The sequence below is a fragment of the Prosopis cineraria genome, unplaced genomic scaffold, assembly GCF_029017545.1.
Source record: "Prosopis cineraria cultivar Desert tree isolate PC_DT_omini unplaced genomic scaffold, ASM2901754v1 PC1, whole genome shotgun sequence".
Classification (NCBI taxonomy): Eukaryota; Viridiplantae; Streptophyta; class Magnoliopsida; order Fabales; family Fabaceae; genus Prosopis; species Prosopis cineraria.
In genome coordinates this window covers 55407222-55428920 of record NW_026555332.1, presented here as the reverse complement: position 1 = coordinate 55428920, position 21699 = coordinate 55407222, and the positions used below count along the sequence as shown (strand labels likewise).

Sequence of the window (21699 nt, the reverse complement as noted above, 5' to 3'; positions counted from 1 at the left end):
TATTCTTTGATACTTATACCTTAGAGCTCCTTTTAGATGAGCAACGTGGAATTCCGCATTTTGACACATCATTCAACTATTACAACATCTTCTACATTATCAAATTCCTTAGTTACTGTTAGTATAAAATATTCCTTGATTTCCTATACCATCGAGTAACATATCTAGGAGAAATAAACAATAATCTTGCAAAAAAAAAACAATAATATAATGATAAAAATATGTTTGAACCAAGAATCAAAGCGTTGGGCCCAATTAAAAAGGTTCTCAAAGCACAAATAAGAGGAAAGAAAACTTGACCCAATTACGATTTAACTTTGCGAAAATAAGTAGGACAATGTATTTTGAGGGAAAGTTAGACTCTTTAAGATTATTGGGGCTCTCCTCCTATACCCACTACTTCACATGATGAAACTCCCCCAAAAAGTTAGGGACACAAATAATTATTTACTCCAAATGGTGCCAAAATCAAAATTCAAGAGGAGTGTGTTGTTGTCTTTTTGCTATAAGTAGCCAACAAATGAGTAACTAAATGGGATTCAACATTTTATCAAATTTACACTATACTTGCCTGGTGCAGTCACTCTGTTCTCGACCCTATGTCATCTTCAGCCTTGCCCTGTGTAACTCACTTTTTCTGTGCAAACTTAAATTCTTATGTTAGTTTCCCAAACTTATTTGCTTCTTCGTATTTACAGAGCTCCTCATTGTATTTGCCTTTTTCAAGTAATATCATCAAGCTTTACATTCTCTCACAGCATTTTCATTGTTATTCTTGCAAGTCACTTGATTCTCCAAAAAAATTATGATAAAGCGTGGATTTTGCGACATGGGTATAGGCACCCAATTTTTGTAGTTGATACAGGCATAGGATTCAAACCCTTAAAAAAAAAAAAAGCTAAAGCGACATTGTGCCAAAAAATACTCCAATATATTAATTGCGCTTGGCTCAAATCTTTACACGTAAACTTATACGTTAATCCTTAATTCCATTAATACATTAAAAACTGTTTGTTTTTATTTGATTGGATAAAAATACATTAAACATATAATGCTAAGTATCTAATTTTCACCCTTTCCTCAATAAAATTTGGTATTTTTTAAAAGTAATTAATTATTGATACTCCCTCCAGTATGTTTTTTGGGCCACTTTCAACCAACTCGCCGTAAACTTGTTTTTTAAAAATAAATCACTTTCTAATTTTGCACCTGAATTTAAAAAATAGTGATTTGATACACTAGAAGAGTTTTATTGAGAATTAAAATATTGCATTGTTTTTTTTAGGATTTGATGGAGTATGTAATTTTGAAATTGTAAATCAAATATTACAAAAAGAGAAAAAAAAAACAAGGGAAAGTGACTTGCGTAAAGGACCGAGAAAACTCTTTAAATTAAAATTCCAAAGAGTTAGTTAGTTATCCTTAAAATTACATACTTTTTGCGTGTTTACCTTTTTTTTTTTAATAAGTTATCTCAATTACAAAATCTTATCAATTATATCATTAATTAAGTGTATTTTTTTTTAAAAGCCTCATTACTTGTAAATTGAAAGACCTAAAATGTTATGTATTTTTTAACATCTTACCTTATAAAAAATGTATTATACTCTCTCTAGACCACACAATATAAATAATTGTTACTCATCTATTTAAAAATATAAGATATTTTTAATCTAATTTTATCTTTAATAAAATAGTTACTTACTTTTAAATTAACTTAATCTTTTCATATTTACCTCCATTAAACACTCTACAATGAATATAAAGTTATTTATTAATAGGGACACTTTTTGAAAAAAGGCAATCATTACACATTGAAGGACTAAAAATACTTTATATTTTTTAACATTAAACTTCTTAAAAAATGTCTTATATTTTTGAACTAAAGGAAAAATAATGAGTTAAAATTTTAATTTTTTAAGTTTTTTTAATTTTTTTAATTATATCTCAGAGTGAAATAAATATAATAGAGTAAGGCTTATGTTTTAAATTTTATATATTTGATATACTTTTATCTAATCAGATTAAAACAAAAAAAATTTAATGTGTTAATTAATAACATTATATCAAAAATTTATTATAAAATTAATAATCTATAAACAACACACATATATTAATTTAATTGAAAATAAATAGTCTAGTTTAAGGATACACACACTTATATGTATATACATACATACACACATATACATGTTGGGTAGATAGTATAGACCCCATTTGATATCCTTGAATTTTTGATTTGAAAACAAAAATAAAAATGAAATCTGACTCTAGATATGTTTGGTAGTTTAAAATTATAATTTTTAAAAATTATAATTTTAATAAAATTGTTGGAATTCAATCCCACCAGGACAAGGATGAAATCAGTTTGATTCCAAAGAATTGCAGCCACGAGATGTCTCTGCCCTCCAACATCACTATTCAGTTCTTTTTAGAATGAGAGCAGTACCGTACTCTTGCTAATTAAGTGATTATAACATTTAGAAGGGGGTAAATTTTTTTATTTTGAAAAGGGGATCTTAGATTTTTCTTATTTTAAATATATATTTGTTAAAATAATATTAAAATTTTATTTTTATATTAAACACATTTTTAAAATTTAATTTTAATTTTAATTTTAATTTTAATTTCATCAAAAAATCTTCCACAATCTGAAGGGCATTAATGCTATATACTGTTGCGTTTCCTGACAAGTTCCGAAATTTTGGCTCCAATAAATGTCCTATCTTACTCTGATTCCCACGGATAATATCCCTTTCTCTCTCTTTTTAGTTTTTATCATTACGATTGCGTTTATATTTTCAGGTTCTTTTTCGGATACAAAAATGCCGCCGGGTCTATCAATAATCTTATCGTCTCCCTCTCCTGGGTTCTTCGACTTGACTTTGCCTCTCGACTTCCACACAGAATATGGGAATCTTTCTCAGGGCCCTACTTCTCTTCTACGCTGCTCAATTCACCTTCTTTTCAATGGGCGTCCATGGGCGATCACTCTCTATCCCAACGAAGCCCGACCCGAATGATGCTGCCGCCACTGCTCGCTGGCTGGTCTCTCAAAATTCCTGGGGCGTCTTAAAGTAACTCTCTCCGTCCCCAAGTGCCTGACCCAATTTCATTGTTTCTCTCTCTTTTCGCCCATTTTCTGTTTGTACCGTTGTTACCTTTTCTTATGATTGACTGTTTGTTGGGTAACGCTTATTGATGGTCATTAAAGCCACATATTGTGCAGGAATACTTTGGCAGAGCTAGGTTTATCAGTAAATTGTGATCATATTAACCGTGAATCAATTTCTTCAATGTTAAGTGTTGGAATTGAGTGTTTCAGCGTTGTGGTTAGGGGTTGATAAATTGTGAATGATCTCACCTTCCATTTTGACTCCTATCCCTGACTTCGCTTGTGAGCCAAAGTTGAATCTCAATGCATATAGCTTTTTTCACTTCCCTTGTTATATAGATCATCTCCTTGCTGCAAATATTGGTCAAGTTAATGGAAGCTTTTTGTTATACAAATGCAGTGGCATATCCTCTTGGAAACTCGTTATTGTGATCTGTACTCTGATCTTTGTCATACATTTATCTTGTGAAACTCAAATATCGAAGCCACAATCTTATTCCCTTTGTTTCTCTGCAGTACTATCTCAAGTGAACTGGGTGGAGCGCCCTTTGGGTAATGATATATTACTTTTATTTTAATATTCTACATCACCAGTTTTTCGAATTTAACAATTCCTGCGCTGAAGATACACATTTACTAATATCACATGCTTTATAAAATTTCACTGATTAATATCAGATATATGGAAAACTGTGTTCAATAATTTCAAGGACAAGAACTATTATAATGATACCGAATCAATAATCATTTCAACCTTCTAGCTTATGCAGGAGAAGTTTAAAGTACTCCAACAATTTTTTCATGTATTCCATCTTAATGGTACTCCAGCATAATCTGTTTCAAAAGAAGTTGTAACATGGCATTAACTATTTGCAGGAATGTGGTATCGTTTAGCGATGGACTACCTGACAAATGCAGTGGCATCCCATACTTTTACTTGACAGCTCTAGATCCAACAGCAAGAAATGCTCTGAAGGATGAAAGAGCTTCGTTTACCGTCAGTGAGTACCCTCTTGGATCTTGTGGCAAGATAGATCCAGAGAATCCTACTTGTGCCAAAATTACTCTAATTGGAAAGGTACTGGAGAAAATGAATACTATTGAGTCTGATTGCACAGCATGTGTAACCCTGACATCAAAATCTTACATTTTCTGCGCCTTTCTTTCTGGAATTTACACTTTGTAGCTAAATTATATTCTATTTGGTCTTCATTCTTGTGCATGCCCCATTAGAATATCATATTTTTGCTGTAGTTGATAATTTTGTATGTTTATCAAGTGAGCTGACACCAAGAAGGTTCTCAACCTTGTTATCTCATGCTGTCCCTCTATTCCCTGGTAATAGACGATTTCCTTATGATAGTTATCTCATGTTCTCACCCCCCCCCAAAAAAAAAAACACCTTTTTTGGTGCAACACTTTCCCCTTTTTACTTGTATACTATATTGCTCTTCCATGACGTTAATTGTAAGTGTTTAATGTGTCCTACTTTCCCATGACCATTTGAAATGTTATCATCAGAATAACAAGACAGCTATAATTTTGTGGCATCTTTCAAAACATGATGCAGCCTTGCCTCATTTCCTGCAAATAGCTGCAAGTATTCAATTAATTAGGTTTGGTGAGGGAGCCTCCTTGATCATATAAGAAAAAGTCATGGCAATTTATATATCATGAAACTGGAAGTCGTTAATTTGATATTGTGTTGCCTTTTTTAGGGTAAATAATATTTTGTTGCTTTTATTTGTTTAGTTAGGTTTCTCCAGAGTCCAAAATACATTTACCTATAAATCTACATCAACTCCCTTGGCAAAGGGGAAAACCATAACGAAATCTATTTTTTTGGGACGCCTTTTTTATAAGTTAGGCTCTTGGAATTTGATATCGCTGCATCTTCGTTTCAGCTGAAGTTAGTTGACAAGAAATCTGCGGAAGCCGAATTTGCTAGAAGTGCCTTGTTTTCCAAGCACTCGGAGATGAAAGGTAAATTCCGAACAGAATTGATGGATCAGAAGCATATTTTCATTCAGTGTTCGCATGACTTCTTGTGATTGCCGCCTTCTTACCTTTTCTTATTGATTGCTAATATACTGATCGAGGCTTCTTTAATTTCAACAGGCTGGCCTGAGGATCACGACTTTGAAGTCTACAAATTAGAAATCGATAATATATTTCTAATCGATTGGTTTGGCGGTCCTAAACCCCTTACAGTGGCAGAATACTTGCACCCCAATTTGTGAGTATGGGAGCAGAGATTCTGTGTTTGTAATGGCAATGATATAGCACCAAAAATAAATCGTTGGGAAAAGATGGTCACACCTCTTCTACAAGTCTTGAAAATTAACCGACTTTTTCACTTTCATTTCTCAGCTGCTTGATCTTTTGCTTGCTGATTCATTGTTCCTTCCCGTTTGCGACTGCTATTACAGGAACGGTATTGCCGCCAGTCTATGAGCGCTCTTCTCATGGCGGTTCGTGTCATTGACTATCTGTTATTGGGCGCCCGATGAATTGGGAGCATTTGTAAATAAGATGTATACTCGTTGTAAATGATCACTATTACACCCCTTTTATCGTAGGGGTAAAATGGAGTAAATGATATAGAAAATGTGTACCCCTGAATATTTGTTGTTCGGCTGACTTGAATCATTGGGGTCAAATGTTCAGTGTTTTTGAATTACTATCACAATTGAACTACATTTATGCCCCGTGTTTTAGTTTTAAAAGATAAAAATAAAAATAAATATTAACAAATTATTTTAGTTTACTTAAAGTAAAATACATTGCTCTCTCCTCTATTTTATTTTAATTGTAAAGATCTCTATTTTATTTTTAAAATTTATACAAGTCTCTATTAAAATCAATAGTCAAGAGTTATAAAATATAAATATATTTTTTACTTTTAAATTTTTTATTTTTATTCATCTTACTATTAGTTAGCAGTGAAGTTATATGTGTTGAATTAAAATATCATTCTTGATAAATTTTTTTAATTTTTTATTCATATTTTAAATTTATTAGTTATACAAGCTTATTTATAAATGAGAATTTATATGGAAAAGATTTTTCATCCTATATAAATAAATTTTATTAATTAAATCATAGATCCCACATCCATTTTTTAACCATTGGTAATTTATTTGCATATTTAATACTTATTATTTTTACTAAGAATTTTATATCCATTGCTAATTTTTATCATGAATCATATATGATCTTTCAAAATATAAAATTTTATTATTTTTTACACCTTGTCTAAATTTTTAACATTTATAAATGTGTAGCAAAAGTTTTTTATTAATTAAATTATGGGCCTCCTATCCACAATTTTTTAATGACAGATTTAACACCCACTTTTTTACCATGGGTGTCACAATTTCAATAAAATCACCTATTAACTAATTTTTAAAAAATAAAAAAGTAAAGCTCACTGTTCAAAGCATTGTAGATCTACAATGCTTTAACATTGTGCTTAATGATATATATATATAGATAGATAGATAGATATAGATTGAATAGATAGATATAGATGTGTAGAATATAAGTGTAAGTGTATAGATAGAGTATAGCTATAGATATATGGATAGATTGAATGTTTCACAATGTTTATGTAATGAAATTAGGCTTAGGGTGTGTTTGGGTAATTCACTTTTAACTTTGAGAAGTACTTTCTCATGTTTGGGATGTGAAATGTTGTTTGGAAAAATAATAAGAAGATGAAAATGTATCCTAAAAGTGCTTTGTGGATGTTATTGAAAATGGATTTGATGAATGTAAAATGATTAAACTTTTCAAAGTGAATTTAAAAAGTGAAATATTATTTGATCATGCTGTCACAAGTTTAATGTCTTATTTTTTGTATTTAAAATGTAGTTAATTTATAAAAAATATAATTATCATTTAAATAATAATAATAATTAGATATCAAGTTTTTAGCATTATAAATTGAATAATTAATTATATTAATTTTTAACATTAATGTATAACAAAAAATACAAATCTTTATCACATTTTTTAACATTAAAAATTAAAAAATAAAAATAATTAGAGATCAAGTTTTTAATATTGTAGATCAAATTTTATGTTATTTAAAATCTTTATCATATTTTTTAAATATTTCAAATATATTACATTTGCATCATATTTTTTAAAAGTACATTTCACTACTATAATCCAAATAACTTTTAAGTTTACCAGGCTAACTTTTAAAAAAAATATATTTAAATATAAATTTCGTTACACCTATTGACTTTCATTGAACTAATTTTTGTCAAATAAAATTTTAGCAAATGAACTCTTAATAAACTGAAAACCAAATAAACACTTAAGATCATAAAACTTAGTAAGTTATATATGAAAGTTTAACATTGAGTAGGCAAAAGGTCCTAATTCATAAAATGGATATGAATCTTTTAAAAAGTTGGTTGGCATTTTTAATGAAAAGAAGACAACTTTCTATTATTCTATCCTTTACTAATAAATAAAAGCCAATGTCAATCGTTGAATTTTGTAAGATTGTATTTGACAAAGTTAGCTTTCACACATGAACAACTTTATATTGCTCTTTCTCAAGTTAAAATTAAAAGAAGTGATGGGCCAAGAATACTATTAAATGATGATAGTCATAGTAAAGGAAGTACAACTACAAATGTGATATATTCTAAAATATTTTGTAATTTGACATGAAGAAGGTGCGTTTACATACAACTTCATAATTTGTGCTGATTAATAATTCTCATTGGACATATCTTTATTATTTGGATGGAATTATTGTGCCATTTTAAAACTTGGCATTTTAAATACAATATATTGATGCATTGTAACTGGTATTTCATTGAAGTACTTCTTTTTCCTTTTCATCTTCTCGTGCCATGCACAGGAAAGTAAGCGCCAGTATATATAGATAGATTGAATACTTCACAAGGCACAACTTTTTTTTTTTTTTTCCTCTCTGCCAAATGATAAAAATCTTGTCCGCGACAGTATTTTGTCCAACTATCGAATGCACCAGCATGAGTGTTGCCCCCTCCCACGTGAAACCTTTTCAAGAAGACATACAGCCAACCCTCCTGAATCATGAATGAAATAATTCTTTTTTAAAATATTAAAAATTGAGCTAAATCTTTCGAAACTTCTGATATAAATCAATCTAAGCTTTCATTTCTAATAGATTATTTTGACCTCAGCTTCATCTCTAATAAGTGAAGTTTAAAAAAATGTTATACTGCTCATCTAACCTAACATCAATTCATACATTGATGCCGCCAAGATAAGCAAATAATGATACACGATATAACCTAAAATATGAATCGATATATATAATTTATGGCAAAAAAAAAAAAAACACAAAATATAAGTTATACATAATGCGGCTTATACAATGATCGGCTATGCCACGCAACACATTCCCGCCACGAACACATCAAATTATTGAGATTTGATACATAGTCATGATTCCTGCGCCACACAACCTGAGACCACCTATTTACATCGTCTATAATTCCTTCCTTTTACACTACTTTTTCGTCTGCAATACCGTTAAAGACTTCCTACGATCAAAATTCGAGCGCTGGCCCTAACAAGTTTCCTTTCAAGAACTTGTAATTTTGATCCTCACAAACTGCTTAACCTACGGACCCCTCAAGTTTCAGGCTCATTAGCTGGTTCACCTCAGAACCAAATTCATCAGGAAGCTCATTAAATACGTCACGGCAAAAGCCAGATATCATAGCAGCCATGGCTTTCTCGTACTCTATTCCCCTCTGTTGAAAGTAAAATAATTGATCTTCACCAATTTTGGAGGTACTAGCTTCATGTTCAATCCTTGCGGTGGGGTTTTTAACCTGCAAAAAGTTAAGCAATGTTAAAACATCAAGCATGAAACTCTGACTTTCTGTACACAAACCAGACATGGTGAGAGAGAGAGAACAAGGGAGGGAGGGATCAGTTAGGATAGGAAATTCAACATCATGACTATAAATTGACACATGCGAGAGACATATAACTCGTTGCCCTATCATAGGAAAACTCTTAGTCAAAAGATGGACCCTTACTCGCCAAAGATACCCGATGACCAAATTCCTATGCAAAGATTTCATTCAGAAAAGCTTCCAGCCTCTCCGAAACAAAACTAAACCTCCGACCATCTCCCCCCACCCCCAAAAAAAAAAAGAAAATTCATTTAATCCAAGGTGATTGAAAAACATGCATATGAGAATCTGGATGAAGACTCGGTATTGGATTACTAAAGGATGCTAAAATTTTCAGTCTTCTTCAAACAGGATTGCCCCGGAAGAAACTACCTGTTCAGTTGTATTAAAAGTACTATAACTTTATGCAGTGGCAGAGCCAGATCCTGAGTCAGGGAGGGCAATGACATAGTCAGGATTTTTTATAAAAGGAAGACATTTCTATCACTTTCAAATCAACTATTTCTCTTTTCTTCTTTCTTTTTCTTTGTTCCCTATCAAGCTTTCAATTGTAGATTCGTACGTGCAGTGACATAGCAAAAAACATTCACCTAATTTACTCTTGAGTTTTGAATTTTCATTATTTATCATTGTCTTTTTTTTAACTAGTCCCTGAGTAGTATTCAGGATGAGGAGTGAGTCTATTTAGTCAGATTAAATTTTTTTTTCTATTTTTAAACAATTAATAAATAATATTGATATTTAGGTAGAGTGAAATTGTGGGCTAATATTTATGAGACTCAGTTAAAAATTTGAATAGATCTGGGCTAAAAAAGTAAGATTGAAATAGTTTAAAGTTTAAAATATGAAAATAAGGGGTGCAAAGTATGACAAGTAAAAGGTACAAATTGTAAAATATAAAAATCTATACTCTCAAACATGTCATTTTTCCCAAGTACCCTCAATTACATGTGGCTCCGCCATTGATTTTATGCTGTAAAACAACATCCAAGATGCTTATAATTCTTTCCATGAAGAAGAACACTTATAAAAGGAATAGACATACGGATTCTTCTGAATTTAATCTATTTAGGGTTTTATCAGATGACTTTCAACCCAGTCTAATTCAATTGCAATTGTTTGCTATTATTTTTTTTAATATTAGCTCATGTGATTCCGAAATTATTGGAGCACTGTTTTATCCAATACATTTAGCAATTTTCTAACTTGACACCATTATTAACTGAAATACGAAAACCTGAACATTTTTCCTCTTATGAAAAACCACTCTTTGTCGTCATTCCCTATTTTGAATCTCTGTAAATAATTGACACCCTTCAAACAGTTTGAGCCAAAAGTATTATATTGATGGCTACTGATGCAAGCATGTACATAAATAAAGTATTAGATAAGACAAACAATACAAGCCTTACCAGTCTAATTCAATTGCAAGTGTTTATTTTTTTTAAAATATATATTATCTCATATCTGATTCCAGACTTATTGGAGTACTATTTTATGTAATACATTTAGCAAATTTCTAACTTGACACAGTAATTAATTGAAAAGAAAAGAAATCAAAACGATTTTCCCCCCTAAGAACATCTACTTATCGCTCCCTTCTTTTGAATCTTTATGTGAATAATCGACACCATTTAAACAGTTTGAGCCAAAAGCATTATACTTATGGTTACATTGCAAGCACATACAATTATACATGAATAAAGTATTAATTAGACACAAAAAAGGTACATTACCTGTATGTAAGGATAGGTATTGGCTGCTGCCTTATCACCAATGAGCATTGAGTCACATTGGGAGGAATTTCGAGCATTCTCTGCTTTTGATTGAACCTGAACAAGCCCTCTGTAACAGTTCCTTGAATTGCCAACCGATATGCCCTTTGAGATAATCCTACTCTTTGTATTCTTCCCTTTGTGTATCATCTTCGTTCCTGTATCTGCTTGTTGATGATTATTTGTCAGAGCAACAGAATAAAATTCGCCAACAGTATCATCTCCCTCCAAAACAACACTTGGATATTTCCACGTAATGGCTGATCCTGTTTCCACTTGTGTCCAAGATATCTTAGAGCGAGCCCCAGCACAAAGGCCTCGTTTTGTGACGAAATTGTATACCCCCCCATTCCCTTCCTCATCCCCAGCATACCAATTTTGCACAGTTGAGTACTTAATTTCTGCACCTTCGGCACAATATAACTCTACAACAGCAGCATGAAGCTGGTTCCTATCGTAAGAAGGTGCCGTACAGCCCTCCAAATACTCCACAAAACTCCTGTCATCCGCAATTATCAAAGTCCTCTCAAATTGTCCCGTTTCCAATGCATTGATTCGGAAGTACGTTGAAATCTGCATAGGACATTTGGTGTCTTTAGGAATATAACAAAATGATCCATCGCTAAACACTGCTGAATTCAGAGCTGCGTAGTAATTATCCTCGCTAGGCACAACTCTCCCTAAATACTTCCTCACCAAATCTGGATACTCCCTAATAGCCTCAGATATAGAACAAAAGATAACGCCCGCCTTCTCCAGTGTCTTCCTATGCGTCGTTGCGATAGATACGCTGTCCAGAACAGCATCGACGGCAACATTAGCCAAACGGTTTCGCTCATTTAAAGGGACGCCCAGTTTCTCGAAGTACTTGAGAAGTTCTGGGTCGGCTTCGTCTAGGCTTTTCAGAGCGGGCTTCTTCTTGGGCGCAGAATAATAGCATATGTCTTGAAAGTCAATGGGCGGGTATCTGTTATCCGACCACTTAGGCTCTTTCATCTTCAAGAATTTCTCAAAAGCATTCAACCTAAACTCGAGCATCCAATCGGGTTCCTCTTTTAAGGTAGAAATTAATCGGATTGTCTCTTGCGAGAGCCCTTTGGGAATCGAAAACGAGTCGATATCAAAAGTAAAACCGAATTTCTTATCGTAGTCGCGATTGCGGAGAATTTCTCGAATCTTCTCATCAGAGCTGAGGGTTGAAGACGAGGACTTACCCGGTGAGGAACTGAGATCGTAACCAACATCAGCTCGAATCTTCAGAAGCCCTCCACTTTTGAGTTTGACCTTTGAAATTGGAAATTTAGGAGCTTCAAGCTTCGGACAGAACCCCTTCGGGAGTTTCAATTCGCAACTAGGTTGCGGAGAGAAGCTTGAAACACCGTTGGCGAGAAGAGATGCCATGGATGAGGCTCGAAAATGTTGGGATCCCTTTCGGTGCCGTGTGCTTTTCTAATTTTCTGGGAAATGCAGAAATAATTTACCAATTTCTCTGGCCACACACCTATTCCTGGCCCCGTGTGCCACACGAACCTGCTTGTGGCGTTCGGGCGCACATATTTATATTCCACTGTTAGATTTTTTTAATTAAAACTAAAAATGAGAAATTTAATTACAGAAAAATTAATTAATCAAGCATATCAAATTACCGTTCTATCCAAAAAAACTCAACACGAGATTGTCAGCAGAGAAAATAGCAAGAAGAAGGAACCAGCGAACATAAGAAAAACATTCTTTGGCCAAAAAACACAAGAAAAAAAAAATTCCCGGCAGACAGATATAAAATATACATGAAAAAGAAAGCAGCACGCAAGTCATTTTCTTGGGAGAAAATGAAAAAAATTTACCCCACGCTTCTCGAAATGATATGATAGAACGATAATGACATAGAGTAGCCTCTCAAAATGATACACATTAATGGGTTTATGATCATGTGCGTTTGTTTTGCTAAACCCTGGTCTGTTTTTTTTTTTTTTGGAATAAAAAGGCTATGAAAATACTGCCTAGATGACATGTCATGTCACTGTAGAAAAAAATTTATACATCCAAATGATGAAATGTTAAAAATGTGAAGATTAAAATTGTTGATAAAAACTTAATATATTAGTTAATCTGTGCATTTATTAACTTTTTTTGTAGACTTGATCAAAGTTGACCGCATAATTTTTTATAATAAAATATTTAATTTTATTGATAGTAACAATTAGAAGGTTATTCGTAAGGAACTTGCGGTCAAAGCCTTTGATCTGTTTTGAAGCTCACAACATGCAACATTGTCTAGCCCAATTCTATTCAGGCCCCAAGACTAAACAACTAAATAAAGATACCGATGTTTTTCCTAAACCTAATTAAAACATCAGCAGACTCAAACTCCTGAATCTCAACAGAGACACGGATAAAAATGTGTTGGTGCATAAAAGTCGAAGCATTTTTAGGGTGTGACGTGTGTTGGATAACTCGTGTGTTCTGGTAGAGTTTGATTCTCTCAACAGATTTTTAAATAAAGTACATAATAATCTCAGTGATCCAATAATCCGATCTTTATGCGAGTGTCTAGCTCCCGCCTTGGCCTTCTGCCCACTATCTCTTGCCTTGATGAACTACAGAAATGTCGCTTCCGGCAACTCACTTCCACACCTTCGCCATCCCACCAAAACTCCCGTCACATCAATCTTCTTCCTCATTCTTCTTCCCTGTTCCAATCTCTAAAACACTAGTTCCACGGTCATCCAGAGGCCCCAAATTATTTGTCCGTTGTTCGGCTGACACGCAGACCCTACCCAAATCTGCCATCCAACGAATTGCCGAGAAGCTCCGCAGCCTCGGTTACACCGAGGATAGCCATTCTTCTAAACCAGAAGGTGATTCCGCTCTGAACAGCTCGGCAGGAGAAATATTTGTTCCTTTGCCGCAACAGCTGCCTAAGTACCGAATTGGGCACACAATTGACTCCAGTTGGAGTACACCCGAGAGCCCAATTCCTCAACCAGGAACAGGAACTGCGATAGTGAGGTATAATGAACTCACAAGCGAGGTGGAGAAGCGGAAGAAATTCGAGAAGGAGCTGGGGAAGAATAAGAAAGAGGAAAAGGTGCCCACATTGGCGGAGTTGAGTCTATCGCGTGTGGAATTGAGAAGGCTGACGACTCTGGGGATTCGTATGAAGCAGAAGTTGAAGATAGGGAAGGCTGGGATCACGGAAGGGATTGTGAATGGGATTCATGAGCGTTGGAGACGGTCGGAAGTTGTGAAGATTTTTTGCGAGGATATTTCTAGATTGAACATGAAAAGGACTCATGAGTTATTGGAGGTGAGAGGCTTTTCTCGAAACATATGATTCTCCTCTATGTTCCAGTTCCTTGTGCACATGGTAGAGAAGTAATTGACGGTAATTTAATTTCTTGGTAGCCTGCGACAAATGTGAGCTATTGCGATCATTGAAATAGTTTTATTACTTTTAAGAAGCGTAATAAACTTTGGGGACTCTTTATTGATATGTGGAGAGATATTAACAAAGTGAGTTATAAATTATATCTGGGAAGTCGAAAAGATAGAAAATTGAAATATTTTTTGATGGCTATTATGCGTACAAGCAACATGGCCATATTAAAAATGAGACCATTCTGTAACTTTCTTTTTTCAATGACAGTTGCGTTTTCTATTTTGAGAGGGGGGGGGGGGGGAACAGAGAGGCCATTCTGTTTCCCTTCTGCTCATGTCGAAGTTAGCTTCTGGACACATCAAACGTATTTATAGTTTTTGAAGGTAACTTACCATTTTCCATAAGCAAAACCAAAAAACTTATGGGGCTTGCTTTTGCAAGTTATCCATTATGCTGCAAATTTTCTATGATCTTAGTGCGATTACCAGTGCTCCTGTCCAGACAGCCCAATGTTCTTATTTGTTTCGGCTAACTTGAGTTTTGTTAGACAATTCTAGACTGGATGCCATGGATTTTTATGTTGTTCGAACAGTTGGAGTGTTGGGCTTTGCATTCATTTTGCCCCATATTTTCTTTTTTGGATGCTTTGTCTGTGATGTCATGAGGATATTATTGTTCAAAGACCAGATCTTTCTCATCCAATTTCTCTAATTTTATTTAATGTTGGACCAGTGTGCATGCTATATGAAACATCAATTAATAGATAATTGAGATATATAAGCATATATGGTTGGTAGATAAGTATATAAAGTTACACTCAGGCACTAAAGTCAATAGTTTTAATTCATATAAACAAGAGATATTCTTATTTTTAAATGTGAAACATGACTAAAAGTTAACAAGCAATGAAGCAACGTATAACATAAGCAATATTTCATCCTCCATCATCATTTTAAAAGTCCTGAAGAAATTAAGCAACTAAATATTTAAATGCTAATAATAATTATAATCTGTTCATCATCATCCTCATTGTCTTCTTCAAGTTCATTATCATCGTTAATTTCTTTAGTGCCTTCTCCTTGCCATCTCTTCTAGCTTCGTCTTTAGAAACAACGTGGTGTATAACTAGTAAAATTAATAATTGTTAGTTAGTTAATAGCTGTTAAGGGTTGCAGGGATTGGGAATCTATATAAAGGGATTGTATGGCAAATTCAGAAGCTATGCTTAATGAGAAATTAAGTTTTGCACCTCTGTCTTGTTTCTCTGTTTCTCACCTGTCTCTAACACCATGGTACTACAATCCTCTCCATTTTCATTTTCATTGCCACTAACATTGATGATACCATAAACTGAATGTTCTTTTCTTTTGTTTTTTCCCCTAAAAATGATTTGTTAAGAAGATTGAGTGTTCTATGGAAAGTCTGACAGCAAATCCAGAAGCCTCACCCAGTCCATATTTATGACAAATTAGATTGAGTTTCAGGTGAATAGCACTTTTTACGGCTTATGTATTATGTAGCTTCCCATAAATTTTATTATATATTGATTAGATAGAGCATGTTCAAATAACATAGTTTTACATACCATAACTAGTGTCTTTTTTCTATGAAACAGTATGACTTGAGAGTTGAGAGTGGCTTCTATCAATGAGTGGTCAATCTTTTCTTTCATTTCTAGCATTCATTGCAAATGTCAATAATTATATGGTTTTCTTTTGGAATGCTTGTGGTGCTGGTGACTAGCCAATAATTATCTGATGTTAGTTTATTTACTGTGTGATTCTCAGAGGAAAACTGGAGGTCTGGTTGTTTGGAGATCTGGAAGTAAGATAATATTGTACAGAGGGACTGATTATAAGTATCCTTACTTCCTTGCTCATAAGTTGTCAGGAGATGACACCCTTGATGATGATTTACAGCATTCAGACAGGGGCAAAGCAGAGAACCAATCATCTGGTATAAAGTCAGAGACATATGCTGAGAAAATACTAGACTTTAAAACAGAAAAGCCAGGTTTAATACAAGGTGTTGGTAGTTCCAACAAAGTACGATTTCAACTGCCAGGTGAGGCAGAGCTTGCAGAAGAAGCTGACCGCTTGTTAATGGGGCTCGGTCCACGATTTACTGATTGGTGGGGATATGACCCTCTACCTATTGATGCTGATCTTTTACCTGCTATTGTTCCTGGATATAGGAAGCCTTTCCGCCTTCTTCCATATGGTGTGAATCCTAAACTAACAAATGATGAAATGACCACGTTAAGGAGACTTGGGAAACCATTGCCCTGCCATTTTGCATTAGGTGGGTTAGGCCTCTGGCATCATACTTTGATGTAAGGTGACCAAAATTTTGTTTGATTTCTTTGACTTTTGTTTTTCTTTTGGGGGTTGACAGGTAGAAACAGAAACCTTCAAGGATTGGCTGTTGCAGTTGTTAAGCTCTGGGAAAGATGTGAAATTGCTAAGATTGCTATAAAGAGAGGGGTGCAGAATACTAATAGTGAGATTATGGCTGAAGAATTGAAGGTCAGTCACTTTTTTTGCAGTTAATTTCAACAATGCAAATGATGAAATGTACGGTCCTTCAGGATTTTTATCACAGGAGAATAGTGGATGAAGGTTGTATAACCTGTAAATGCCTATGCCCTTTTTTAAGTATCATATGGTATGAGTGAAAATCATTGATGCAATTACGTGTTAACAACTTGTAAATTGTCAAAGGACATGTATGCAAGCTATTTTTCTTAAACCTTCCTTTCTTCTTGTTTTTTGGTCCCAAAAAGATGAAAAAGAACACAGATTTGCCTGTAGTTTAAATTGCATTACTGATCCAGAATGAGAATTATTTCAGCAAAACACTGGTTTTGTGGCAGCAGTAAATCAATCTTATTAATTTATGCTATGATAACAGTTGAGTTGTCTGTACGAAATAACTTGACTCAGCACAATCTTGTTTAAAATGAGTAAAACCTTAGGTTATTTTTCTTTCTGGATGTCAGTTTGATATAAGATCTTCTTCTCTGCAGCTTTTGACTGGAGCAACTCTTCTTGCTAGAGATAAGGAGTTCATTGTTTTGTATAGAGGAAAGGATTTCTTGCCATCTGCAGTGTCTTCAGCAATTGAAGAGCGGAGGAATAGTGCAATTTACAAGGAAAAACTGAAGTTGGAAACGAGTTCGTCAGTGATAACCACTCCAGAACTGAAACATGGAATTGTAGACGGTCTTGAAGGCAATGATATTCCCATCCAGAAAGAGACATCTATCTCTGGAGAAAGAAGGTTGATTGAGGCAGCTATTAAAAGGACCAGCATGAAGTTGTCAAAGGCATGAATTCATTGTTAACCCCCGTTTGCAGTTTTTTGTTCAATCCTTTTCTCTTTTAGATTTATAAATATGATCTTTTTCACATACAGGCATTCGAGAATAAAGAAAAGGCAGAAAAACTTCTAGAAGAACTGGAGAAGGCTGAGAAACCCCAGGAATTAGAAGTAGATAAAGAGGGTATAACTGAAGAAGAGAGGTACATGCTACGGAAGATTGGCTTGAAGATGAAGCCTTTCCTGCTAATGGGTGGGTATAGAATAAGATGTTCAAATTCAGTCACAGATCTTTGATGGTTTTTTGTTAGAACTGTATAAATAGAATCTTTATGGAGAACATTTAAGTCAAGCTAGTCTCTCTCTGATGGATTTCTCCATCCTCAGGTAGACGAGGGGTTTTTGATGGAACTGTTGAAAATATGCACCTTCACTGGAAGTACAGGGAACTTGTGAAGATAATTTGTAAAGAAAGAAGTCTGGAAGATGTCCACCAAACAGCTCGGACCTTGGAAACAGAAAGTGGTGGTATATTAGTGGCAGTAGAAAGAGTGAGCAAAGGTTATGCAATCATTGTGTATCGTGGAAAGAATTATAGTAGGCCGGCACGTTTGAGGCCACAGACACTTCTAAACAAAAGAGAAGCAATGAAGAGATCTATAGAGAGTCAGCGCCGGGAGGTAAAAATTGCATTGTCTGGTTCTAGTATTGATGCAGGAGTGTTTGTTAATTTTGTTTTCTACCCTTCACATACAAAGAAAAATGGGAAATCGGAGAGTTAGTTGTCTGGGTGTAGTTGTAGTTGATTGTCATTCGCTCACTTGTTTGTCAATCCACTTGTCAAATGAAGACTAGGTAGATTGACAAAATCTATGCTGCTAATCTTGGTTAATTATAATCATGCTTGAGTTCATCCTTTTTAATTTCTGAGAAGGGAACCGACTGCTTGCCAATCCTATATGCATGTCACCATATAATTCCTTTCTCCTCACTTTTTCTTGCAGTCATTGAAGCTGCATGTTTTAAAGTTAAATAAGAACATAGACGAATTGAAACTTCAACTGGTAAGCGGTCCTCTTTTGATAATTCTTTAACTATTTTGTTATTATCATTGTTTTCTTGAAATACTTTGTGCTTTGTCCAATTCATTTAAGGTAAGTTATCAATAATTCCCTTTACCAGGTTAAAGATAAGGAGGCTAAAAGTATGCAAATAACTGATGCATCAAGATTTGAGTTGGTGAGTTATGTCATGCTGCTCTAACTCTGAACTTTCCTCTCCTAGTTACAAGAATGAAATGTATAGTACTTTTGTTCCATAAGGTCAAAGAGGAGAAAAAGAGTTTGCAATCCATTGGACATTCAAGATCAACAACTGCGCTCAAATTTAAGCCTTCTTCTACAGTACCTGCTTTCCAAGAAAAACAGACAGGGGTGAAGTAACTGATCTCCATATCTGATTATTTTTTGTATTTATCACATGTGAACACATCATACTTGCCAAAGATTTTAAATTTTCTATCTGCAATTTAAGTTTGTCATGGAGATTGTCCTCTATTTGAGCTTGTTCACTAGAAATAAAAACGTTCATGATCTTAGCCCCAGGAATATTAAAATTATTAATTTTAACAAGCTGATTGGTAATGATGGAGTTTTTGTTAAGGTCTAGTTGGATTCATTAAGAGACTCAGGCAATCACCTCATGAACATGACTAATGAAAGTAATTATTGACTGCAATTTTCACCCTGTATGTTGTATGGTTATGTCTGAGCTTTCCCTCCTCGAGTCTCGGCTTTTTCACTTTTGGTTTTTTTACTGGCTGTGTATTTGTTCCTGTTCTATCTCTTTTCTGAATTCTGATGTTGCAAAATTGATGTGGATTTCAGTGGGATGAGATGGATGGATCTGGCGTTGATACCAGGCATTGTGTTTCTAGCAACGAAGCAGTTGAATCATCAATCAAATTATCCAAAAGCGGTCCAGAATCATCAGCTCCAACTATAGATGAAAAGAGTTCAAATAAGTTGCCTTCTAGACCTTTGAATCTGTCCAATAAAGAGAGGCTTCTTCTGCGAAAGCAGGCCTTGAAAATGAAGAAACGGCCTGTCCTTGCCGTAGGTATTGTAATACCTTATGGTTTTCAGCTTTTATGTGGAAACCATATCTGAGCCTTTTGTTTTTGGTAAATATTGTTATCAACATCTTGAATAACGATTCATCCTGGATATCCGCCGGATGGCATTAAGCAAGCACTGACGGCTGACAGCTCCTACCTAAATTGCTGCCCCATGCCATGCTTTACTTTCTTTATATATATATATATATATGTTCTCTTTAGTATTTCCTCAAAATTAATTCAAAATCAGAGGTATGACATTTCTATTCTTGTGTCGTGTGGCCGCTCCTCAGGAAAAAGCAATGTTGTGACTGGGATCGCAAAAGCAATCAAGGCTCACTTCCAAAAGCACCCTCTTGCCATAGTCAATGTCAAAGGCAGGGCAAAAGGGACGTCAGTTCAAGAGGTGGTTTTCAAGCTAGAGGTATGGAAGCAAGCGTCTTCCCTCTTCCACTTATCTTCCTTGTTCACAAGGCCTGATAATTTTGTGCCGTAAATGTTACAGCAAGCAACAGGGGCAGTTCTAGTGTCTCAAGAACCCAGCAAAGTGATACTTTACAGGGGATGGGGCGCCGGAGAGAAATATGATACGCATGCTAACAGCTCGGGTAAGGATAAAGAGGAGGCGGCAAAGCCCATTGTGTCACCTCAACTCCTGGAAGCCATTAGAATTGAATGTGGATTACAGTGAACAATCCAGAGCTCAGGCTTTCTCCCGACTTTTTCTGCTGCGAATACTTGTCCACAAGCACTGTCTGGGAGGCGGTTTTGCGCTGGAATTTGTCAGAGAATTGTGAAATCATGAACGAATGAAAATTGGTATTTGTTGAGGCCTTTAGAATTTTTGAGAGGCTGTGAGAAATAGGAAATATATTAAATGCAATATATAATCTAACTTAAGTACTTCTGGTAATCAGTAGTATAGTACTCAGAGGAACGCGGAAGAAGCTGCAAGCAGAAAGACGTGAGAAACAAAAGATCATAATATGATAAGGTTGAGGGTTATTTTTGCTTCTAAACTGGTCATGAAAACTTACAAATGATTCTACATTTAATTATGAGTCAATTATATTTCTCAATAGATTTCTCCCATTATCACTCTTACATTAAATATGGCAAACATAGATTGGTGTGGGTTCCTTTTTATATATATATATATATATATATATTTATATTTTTTATTATAAAATATTATTTGTGAGTGCACGTTACTTTTACCTCCAAAAAATATCCCCTCTCCCCTTCCATGCAACTTTCATCTCCCCTTCATCATCTTCCCATCTCCCCTCTTTCCTCCCCCCCCCCCTTTCATTTTTTGAACACTCGTTTCCTTCCATTTTCATTTGTTCTGATCATCCATTTTGCTGTGTCCTTGTGTGGTTTTGGTGCATGTGCTTGTTTGTGAAGCTGTCTAGACTATTTTCCTCTCTGTTTCAGTGTTTACTTTTTATCTTTGCCATTCTTCAACCAATCACCCATGCGTTGTCACATTGTGATTGCATTGTTGTCTTTAATCGGCTTTAGATTGAGTGTCTCAGATTGTCAGATCTGCAATTGTCTTTGACAGGGCCTGCATTTTCCTCAAATCAATTTTTGATTGATGCTTCTTGCACTGTCTCTTTTACTTTTAAAAACTTTTAAGCTTTTCAAAAAATTAAGGTATAATAACGTGAGCATTTTAAATCATTTTATCTTTAAGAAGCAATTTAGGTCATTTTAGAAAATTTAAATGTTTATGTTTGATTTTAATGTAAAAAAAATATGTAGGAATCAACCAAGTGTCAAAGTGGCTTTTTAAGATTAAAATCCACCATTTCAATCCTTTTTTTCCTCACTTTGTTTTAGATTCAATTGCCTTTTTCATTTTGTGTGTGAATCTAGTAATCACTTAGAATCCAATACACAAACTACCAAAAATAGATATACTAATTTGTGATTCAATCCTTGAAACTAGTCCTAGTTCTGGCCTTGATCATATTTAATACCTTAAACCAATTAAAATTATGATATTAATTAGAGTTTAAGACCTAAACAATAGCTAATACAAGTCCAAACAATAAGAGATT

At 34.3% G+C, this 21699-nt stretch overlaps 3 protein-coding genes across 3 annotated transcripts; 2 read left to right on the top strand and 1 right to left on the bottom strand.

The window, feature by feature from the left end:
- The first annotated feature begins 2787 nt into the window (after nucleotides 1–2787).
- Nucleotides 2788–5795, top strand: LOC129319464 (uncharacterized). The gene is made up of 6 exons (XM_054964541.1): nucleotides 2788–3077; nucleotides 3632–3667; nucleotides 3992–4193; nucleotides 5020–5098; nucleotides 5234–5351; nucleotides 5545–5795. Exons 1-6 carry the CDS (start codon nucleotides 2911–2913, stop codon nucleotides 5567–5569), a joined length of 627 nt encoding a protein of 208 aa, XP_054820516.1. The 5' UTR covers nucleotides 2788–2910; the 3' UTR covers nucleotides 5570–5795.
- Nucleotides 5796–8408: 2613 nt separating this feature from the next.
- On the bottom strand, nucleotides 8409–12348 carry LOC129288196 (UPF0051 protein ABCI8, chloroplastic). The gene is made up of 2 exons (XM_054924670.1): nucleotides 10782–12348; nucleotides 8409–8958 (listed from the first exon to the last, which is right to left on the bottom strand). The coding sequence occupies exons 1-2, from the start codon at nucleotides 12219–12221 to the stop codon at nucleotides 8740–8742; spliced, it is 1659 nt and encodes a 552-aa protein (XP_054780645.1). The 5' UTR covers nucleotides 12222–12348; the 3' UTR covers nucleotides 8409–8739.
- A 905-nt stretch (nucleotides 12349–13253) lies between these two features.
- Nucleotides 13254–20712, top strand: LOC129293703 (CRM-domain containing factor CFM2, chloroplastic). The gene is made up of 12 exons (XM_054931791.1): nucleotides 13254–14127; nucleotides 15987–16500; nucleotides 16594–16724; nucleotides 17225–17524; nucleotides 17614–17770; nucleotides 17905–18197; nucleotides 18522–18581; nucleotides 18700–18756; nucleotides 18840–18950; nucleotides 19404–19635; nucleotides 19927–20057; nucleotides 20139–20712. Exons 1-12 carry the CDS (start codon nucleotides 13426–13428, stop codon nucleotides 20322–20324), a joined length of 2874 nt encoding a protein of 957 aa, XP_054787766.1. The 5' UTR covers nucleotides 13254–13425; the 3' UTR covers nucleotides 20325–20712.
- The last annotated feature ends 987 nt before the right edge of the window (nucleotides 20713–21699 follow it).